Source organism: Argiope bruennichi, chromosome 10, assembly GCF_947563725.1.
Source record: "Argiope bruennichi chromosome 10, qqArgBrue1.1, whole genome shotgun sequence".
In the NCBI taxonomy this organism is placed as follows: domain Eukaryota; kingdom Metazoa; phylum Arthropoda; class Arachnida; order Araneae; family Araneidae; genus Argiope; species Argiope bruennichi.
This window is the reverse complement of record NC_079160.1, coordinates 15629979-15639291: the sequence shown is the minus strand read 5'-3', so window position 1 is coordinate 15639291 and position 9313 is coordinate 15629979. Positions and strand designations below refer to the sequence as shown.

General features: G+C 29.1%; 1 protein-coding gene across 2 annotated transcripts in view; it reads left to right on the top strand.

Annotated features, from left to right (window-relative positions):
- The first annotated feature begins 263 nt into the window (after positions 1 to 263).
- The window catches only part of LOC129988933 (homeobox protein engrailed-1-B-like), an 80766-nt gene continuing 71716 nt past the window's right edge, over positions 264 to 9313 (top strand). For both annotated transcript variants that reach the window (XM_056097217.1, XM_056097216.1), the window contains exon 1: positions 264 to 782. In XM_056097217.1, coding sequence (XP_055953192.1) covers positions 488 to 782 — 295 coding nt within the window. In that variant the 5' untranslated portion in view covers positions 264 to 487. The remainder of the gene's footprint in view (positions 783 to 9313) is intronic.

The window sequence follows — 9313 nt, the reverse complement described above, 5'->3', positions numbered from 1 at the left end:
GGTGTGTTTGTCAGAATTATCTCATCAGATGGTGAAAGCGATTGAAATATCCCTCAGACGCGCAAAAACTTCTCCACCCATCGGCGCACGCTGACATTTTAATAAAAGCCGCATCGAAGCCCTCCCCCTTTGGTCACTCCCCATTGGCCCTTCTGCACGTGGAGGGCGGGATCGAACGATCCGGTTGGTTGAGTGATAAGACCGCCCCCTAACGAAGAGCCTGGTCGCCCCACCACTCGAACACTAGTCTGACGTGTCTCGCAGAGCCCGACACGAATCGGCGAAACCGACGCTTAGCTGCTGGTCACAAAAGTGCTGCTTGCTTGTTCCTGGAAAAGCCACCCTGCGGTCGGACGCAAGTCACTCGGAATCGTTTGGCTTCTCGGGGGTGCCTAAGAATTTGAGAATCGAAGCCTCCAAGGTCACGGCGGCTGCTGGAGGCAGGGAGTTGGATACCTTCCGATGCGTGAGTCTGCATCGTGGGTTCATGGCGCTAGACCTGGAGTCCATGGACAGTCGCTCCACGTCCCCCCAAGAGCACACAGGTCGCCCGGGGGCCCCTTCCAGTCACCATCCCCTCAAATTCTCCATCGAGAAAATCCTCTCTCCGGACTTTGGAAGGAGAGATAACAATGCCAAAGACATTCCCCATAACGAGAACACGGCGCCCGGCGTCTCCTCGGACTTGACGAAAGGGACCTTCCCACCGGTCAAGGAGACCGGTAAAATCGTCTTTCCAGCCTGGCTGTTTTGCACCAGGTACTCGGACAGGCCGAGCTCAGGTAAGTAGATGTCGCTTATCATCTTATTGTGTCTTTTTTAAAAGAAATCCATAAGGTGGTTGAAAGATCAGCTGAACAAAAGCAGTAATAAGTGAGCCTCACAGAAATCTTATGTGAATTGAGTTGATCCCTTAGAAATGGGTCGGATGGATTTTTTTAAAAAAAAAGGGGGGGGGGGAGGTGATAAAGCTGCAGTGCTCCACAAAATCACTCAATGGAAGTTTTGACATTCCTTGAATGTGCTCTTCCTCTCAACACTTATCGTTAAATACAGTAAGCGGAATCGAGTACAGCTTAGTACACAGTATGTTGATTTTGTACAGTATCTTCGACACTGAAAAAATTGGTGTGCTTTCACAAAATTCCATTTTTTAAATAAAGTAATATTTTTTTTTTCATTTCAATTTTAATATTTGAGTATATTAAAATTTATTTTATGAAACTATTTTGTGCATTTCTTATTTAAATATACGTCTAATACAGCTGTTTAAACGGCTGCTGATTAGAAAAATCGAAACTGGTTGATAAAAAAATTGTATTGCAATGGAAATTGTGTGAAAACAATAAGTTTCAAGGCAGTTTCGATAATACTAGTATCAGAAATAAGTGTGTCACATACAAGATAATACATTCTTTTAGATCTAAAGAAAATCCAGAGATTCGACAGATATATTAACAAAAATAATTTCTTCATGATTTTCTTTTCAATACAAATATGAGCGTTAAGCAATAAAATCTGATAATGTCGCATTTTTAGCAATTATTTATCTTAGATTCATGTTTTCAACATTATTTAATTTTCTGCTATATTCCGTATTAGAAATATGTTGCTATTTTAATAGGAAAAAAGCGATGGGCATTTGATGCGATAAAATATCTTATCCAAATGTTGTTTGCAATAATAACTAAAGAATCATTCGATTTATAAACTCAAAAATTTATATATAAGGCACGTAACTCTTGTCGTAAGATGTTAAGCAATTGAAACAACATTGTTGAGCAAATTTTTCAAATAGATAACTATACTGCTAAATATTGTATTGCTAATTTCAATTGCATACAATCGCAACATGGTTCCTCCCCCCACCACCGATGAGTTATCATACTACAGTTTTTAGAATATATTATATGCACATATTTCTTAGTTTGCACCCTCAAGTGCAGCAACTCTGTTTAACCAATCATTTTCCGCCATTTCAAGAAATAACTACAGAATTGAACTTCCTACAGATATTCTGTTTACAAACAAATGCTTTTGGTTTTCTTTAACTAAAATAGAATAATTTTGTAAAATGCCGCAACACATGTTATAATACATTGACATATATGTACAATTCTAGGGAACTTTATTTGGTTTATTTATTTATTTGACATTCAGTCGTAAGTTTTCGCTGCTTTTTTGAATATAAAATTAATAAAAAAATATATTTTGATATGCATGCAAGAAACATTATACAGTAATATCAAAATGAATTGATTACTGACATTGATAAGGTAGCTTAAATGAAATTTTCCGTTTAATAAATAATTTAAAATGCATAAAAAACAGATAAGAATATTTTTTGATTGAAAAACAATTTATACAATAATTATTCGATTATTAATGGAAAAACTGTTAATTGTTATTAGATAGAGGAAATATGCATAAAATACAATATATAGATTATATATAGTAAATACACAGTATACAAGCAAACATAATGTTATCCGAATTTGAATTGATTACAATTTATGGTAGCGAATTTATTTATCTTTTTAATTCATTTGACTAGCGAAGTAATCTTTCTATAGAATTGCTGTACATTAATTTTTTTTATTTTATTTTGTATAAGTATTTGATGCGATTTTGTTTTAACTCACTTAATCGATTTAGTATAAAGTTTTTATATATTCTGAACGGGCAGGAAATGGAGTGCAGTAGTATTTTGATATGACATCAGATTAAGTCTCTTTGTTTGTTATAACTAATAGTAATCGAATTATTGAATTATTTCAATAGTATTTAATGAAAACGGCAGGTGAATCTTTGCTTTATTTATGTAAAACCAACATTTTCCTAGTTTTATAATGACGTGCCCTTTTTTTCCATTTATTTTTATTTATTGATAATGTTGGATGGTAGCATAAGTAGCATTATTATTTTACATTGAAAAAAAAAGCAAAATGTCTGTCTTGGAACATCTTTGCAACATTATTCAAAACACAATAGCACTTTATTGGAAAATAATAAATATATTTTAAGAGGGTTACTGAATTACAGAATTTGAATTCTAACCCTGTAGAGGACCTTATTATAGATTTGGACTCTAAGCAGGTCATTTATAAAAATCTAATAAGCATAAAAAATCAAAAATGAAATAATAAGGAAAAAAAAACTTCCAGTTTTGTAATGAAAAAATTATAATTTCCACTGTTGTTTGAAATAAAACATTAAAAGTTATCAATTAACTGAATGAGATCAAGTATTTTTAACCGTAACTAGTATATGTAGTCTAACTTATGTATATGTAAAATTTCCAAAACAATTTTTGAAATGATTATGAAATGCATTTAGGAAGGATCGCAAATAAAATAAGTTTTTACATCCTTTCCTAAGTTTAATTTAACTTAGTGTATACCAAATTTTAATTTCATACTGAATATTTTTATTGATATTAAATTGAGTAGTCATTTTTTTTACTCACTAGCTATTTGAGTCTTTTGCTTGCTATTCCAGCTTAATACACTTTATTGTTCAAATTTTATAAATTAATATAGTATGTAAAAATTATAATGTATTTACTATTACAAAAAAGGCAGGAGTATTCGCACTGTACTGCTATTTCCTATATTTTCAACATTACTAGGCCATTTACTTAGCAGGGCTTGTTTTGTAATATACAATTTTGTAATGTAAAAGTTATAATGTACTAACTATTACAAAAAGAAAAAAACCCTGAGAGCTTTTACATTAAACTGTCATTTCTTATTCTGTCAGCCTACTATGTCATTTATTTGGTAGGGCTTGTTTAGCAGTGTACAATTTTTGTGACAAAAATTACAATATACTAACAATTACTAAAGAGACGGGAGACTCCGTACTGAACCGCCATTTTCTATATTTCCAGCTCTACTAGAAATAAACTTGGAAGGCCTATTTTTGTAACATTAAGCGATGCTACATAATTCTATCTCACCATGATAAATAGGAAATAATATTTTCAATGAGGCATTATTCTAAATGATTTTAGTAATAGACAGAAATGTGCATTGTAAACTGCATTATGCATGTGTCAAGGCTAGTACAAGGGTAAAAATTTGTAATTGGAAAGAAAATACAAAAGAAGAGTCGGTTGTTGAATTTTAAAAAGTATATATTTAAATTCAATATTTAAAGTAATCTGATGTAATAACTTTATTTTCATCAATATTTGAATCAATCTAATGCTCACAGTACCGTAATTAATATTTTTACTGACAGCGTATCAATGAGTAAGTACATAGATGCCACAATAAAAAAAATGAAATTTTATTATTATTTCAAGACTTAAATTAATCTAATTCCTGCAGTGTCGAAATTAATACTTTTATTGGACAGAGTGGCAAGCGCATAATTGCAACAATTAAAAATATATGGAATATGATGGACATGAGTGATAGTCTATACATATATGAATAATCAAATATTTTTATTACTGTAGATGGTAATTTGAATGGGTTTTTTTTCTTTGTTTTATTTTGCTAATATGGTTCTTTATTCCGCAGTTGCAATTTTTAACGAAAATATTACCTCCTTTTAAATAATCTGGTCCAAAATTTGACACAGGTTTACAATCTCAAAGTAAAGAGCCTATGCCAAATTTCATTCATTTAGCTGTTTGGTTTTTGAGTGGTATAATTTATGTATCTGTAAGTAAAGAAAAAAAAAATAGGGATTCATGGAAAATTCATTAAAAATCTCGAAGCCAAATTTTTTATAAATATATTTTCTGATATTGTTTTGTATAAAAAAAAAAGAAATATTTTGCACGGCAGAATTTCCACTCGTTTGTTCCGGCGAATGGCGTTTGCATGAAGCGTGTGTTCGGAGCGTCTTACACCAGGTGGTCAAGTAGGGAGAGAAAGAGTTGTGGTCACCTAGGCAACGAGGCGATTGTTTCTCTGTTAGAATCCAGTGTTGAAAATCAATCGATGTCCCGCCCACCTTCAATAGAGTGTGTCCTTCCGGCCATTCCCTCACCCTCCTTTCCAGCAAAAATTTCTATAATAATCGATTCTTACTCATTATTCAAGTTCTAAAAAAAGGGCTCCTCTTTTTAAAACTTGAATAGTAAACAATGAAAAACAGTGTGTAAACATTATTCACGGCATTCAAGAATTTGCTTTTTCAATTTTATTTTTATTCACTTTTTATGCTTTCGTGTTGAAAGGTTTTGTAAATTTTTTTTAGTTGAATTTTCATACTTTTTTTTTATTGTTTTGATATTTCGGACGCGAAAACCGGCGATGTGAAATATTCGAAATAGACTATCCTAGTCATTGCGCATTCATAGGATCCATAATTTTCGACTTGATCATTGAATGCGATTTGTAATTCATACTATTTGTAACAATTTTTATTTAAGTTCCTTTTATCAATAGGCCACGATATGAAATGTTCATTATTAATTAACAAATAAAATGAATTGTCACAAAGTATTTATCATTTCTACATCGAATTTGAATTCCAAACTTATTTTAAAATCGATCAACTTCTCATTCGTTAATATAATTAAGAAAAACCTCTTATAACTTCAGTTATGTTGAGAAATTTTTTTTGCTATAAATTTGTGTAAGAATCCTTTTTTTAATTTCTGTTTTAATCAATCAAGAAATTTGACCTTAACGGTTATTTTTCAACTGTTCGAATTGATCCAAAAAAAAAAAAAAAAAGGTATAATAATTTAGCTCACAAATATAGACTTCCAAGTCGTGTTTGAAAATCAATACCATAATAATAATCACTCTGATTTTTTAGTTTTTAAACGAGTACTTTATTATAAAGTAAAATGTTTACTTCATCCCAATATTAATTTTTTTCGCAGCCTTATTAGTACCTTCGGTTTGAAATATAAATAGTAATTAAAAATTGCGTAGTATGTTATAACATATGTCATTGTTCAATAAATAATAATAAGAAAAATTGGAAGATTTCTTTTGTTCCAAACATTACAATTTTCATATGTCTATGCAGAATTATAATAATTTCATTTTCTTATTATTTTAACGCGTAGATAAAAGAAATGATATAACACAACGTCATTGGTTATTTCTAATTGCATTGCTCCCGATATAGCATTTTTATAATCTGTAGGATGATTATAAATACTTAATACATGCATTTTATCAAAAGGAAATCAAATCATTTAAAAAAATGATTCCATTCATTAATTGTCAACTTAATGATACGAAAAAAAAAATTTCAATTATTTTATCAAAAATAAAAATAACAAAATTCAAATGCAATTAATCATTTCTAAATTGCTAGAAGACGTTCATTCATAGTTACAAGATAAAGAGTCAGTCATTTAAATGTTAACATTTATCACTTTAACGAGAACTTAGATTTTATTTATTAACTGTTAGGTACATAAACAATCAATAATTAAGTTTTAAAATTAAGAACATAGATTTCACAAACTGTTCACAATGTTTTCGTGAACAGTTTGTGAAAACTATGTTCTTAACAACAAGCAGAGTTAATGCGACTACACACAGAATTGATGTTATTTGATACCGATAACAAATTTTTCAATCTCTTTAAAAGTATTTTCTACAAGGCAGAATTTTAAACAGTTAATCTGCTTCTAATCTGCAGGAAAACGAAAATAATAATAACATTTTTATTATTATTTTTATGGTGCATAAGTGAGTTGACCATTACTTCTTATTTTATAATAAATGTAGTCTTGAAAGCGTTTACTCAGTGTGAAGGCTGTTTTCTCCTCTCTATTGTGTGAGTGTATGTCTCTTCGTTGTAAACCTTTCCAGAGTCGTAATAATTAAATTTTTCCTTTGAATATAAAAACACTTACTTACAATTTTTTGTATTAGTTTAATTTTTAAAAAACGAGCTTTCACTAAACAAAAGTAATTATTGGATATCATGTCTTATTTTATTACTTTGTATATTTAGTCTTTGAGTCAGAAAGTAATACAATTTTGAATTATTACAATTGAAATAAAGCTGGAGAACGACGGATGAAACTAGTTATCAATTCGAAAATTAGTTTGTTTTATTTTAAAATATATAATATTTAGGTTACAAATTCAATCAAGCAAACTTCAATTTAAAAAAATTTAATTGATTTTTTTCTGAATTTTAAAGTTATTGAATAAAATCAAAATATTATTTTAATAAATAAAAAAGATGCATTTCTTTATATTCTAAACAGAAATGGAATTTGAAAGTTTTTAGTGTTGGAAAATTTCCAGATTAGCCTTTTGTTTTTGAGGAGGGGGGGATAATGGATATTAGTGAAAAAAAAAAAAAAAGAAGAAGAAGAAACACGAAAAAAAACAGTAAAATCTTCAAGGAAATCAATATTTTTTTCAAATAAACTGGAAAACGTTAGAATTGAATTATAACGGCAGTGAAACAGAATGGTATGAAAAAAGTACGTCTGAATATATATGTACAAATAGTAAATATCAATTCTGTACTACTTCATTCACAAGCTGCGTGATTAAATTGTATAGTAAATGAAATAGAATTAAATCGTGTTTTATTTTTCGAAATCCTCTTGTAATGCTCACATAAATATCCCTTCTTTCAAATGCTACATTTTGTGACATAGGAACTTGCAAACAGCAATTGGATTTCTTAAAACGAAGGATGATAATTTGAAGATTGACTATGTTATTTTCGAAATTTTCCGTTATCACTTTACTTTATCTCCAACGAAACTCATTACTTTTTTCCCCCTTTAACGAACATATATTTTCAAAATGCGAAGTAATTTCTTTATATTTCTCTAAACGTTTTATTTAAAGTACTTGTAAAAATAGAAGTTATAAATATAGTCTTCCTCTTTTTTTAATGTAAAATGTAGTGTATCAAATATATCATTAGGCTTAACAAGTTACGAGAAATATAGAGAACATATTTCTTAAAATCTGTTTTATTTTAAATAGTTTAGGGCATTCTGGTGGGGCGGTTCAACGAGCAAACAGTGGAAACAAAGAATAAAAATTTCTCGAAAATGCTACCTATGAAGAAATTTAGGGGCGCCTGTTTAAAATCTCGGAAACATTTATTTGATATTTTTTGCTTATGATAATGATAATATAATATTCTTTATTTAAAGCAACTTCGATAATTTTCATACGAGTGCATTCGGATCTCTTAAAATTTTATTTAATAAAAAAAAAATGTTGTTTTATAATACAAACTATTTTAAGATTCGTGTGGGGGGAAAGTTTTCTTCTCGATTTTCTATAACACAAAATTGGCGCATTTGGCGCTGAATTTGCAATCCAGTGAAGAATAATGAATAAGCATTTCGGCAAAGTGCCTTTTTTCCTAGACCCATTTATACAGAAAGAAAATGTTAGAAAATAGATTCCATAAAATTTTTTCAATCCAGCGGTTTTTTTAAAAATTTATTTTGCAAGAAATGCAATTGCAAAAATGTATTAATATTTTTATCAAAAAATTTCTTTAAATATAAGAAAAAAGTATTCCGTTTTAACAAATTACAGAGTTTTTTTTTTTAGTAATTCTGAATTTTTGATTTCAGTATTTAGTTTGATATCTGTTCTTTATGAGCAAAAATTAAATGCTAAAATTTGCTTTAGACTTCCATTCTATCGGTATCAAAAAAGCTTGCCTTAATTTTTTTGTTGTTTTAATATTCTGAGCAATTATTTAATATTCTAAAATGTTTATAAATGCTTTCTTAATTAAACCTTATATTACTAGATTATTTTTTAAATGTAGCAAATATTAAAAAAGAAACGCAAAAAGTAACACGAGAAGAAAGAAACACGAAAAGCAAAGAAACAGGAATGATTATATTTTTTTCCTTTTCTAAACGTTTCTGCCCTGTATTTTTTTAAAGCTATTTTTTTTAATAATTTGAGCTAATTATTATTATATCCCAATTCTTATTCACGTATTTTATTCAACAAAATAACTTTGTGTTATTTTGAGTTTCATTTATTATTCTTATAATCCAATTGTTAATTTGACGGTTTGTTTAACAAATTATTAAATCAAGAATATCAATCTATACAACTATTCGTAAGACCAATTAATTTTGAATAAATGCTTGGTTTCTTTTTTAGTATATTTTGCCACCTTTAAAAATTTTTCCATTCCTGAGCATTTTCCCAATCACGCGTCATTTTGTTACCAATAGAGAAATTATTTCTATAAATAACAAGTAAAACATTCATATATTTTTTAAAAGTAAGCATTTAAATCATGAAAGTTGTCATTCAATTTTTTAACCATTTCAAATACAATTATCTCACATTTTCATATGTCAACATGAGAAAAGATACAGCAAACC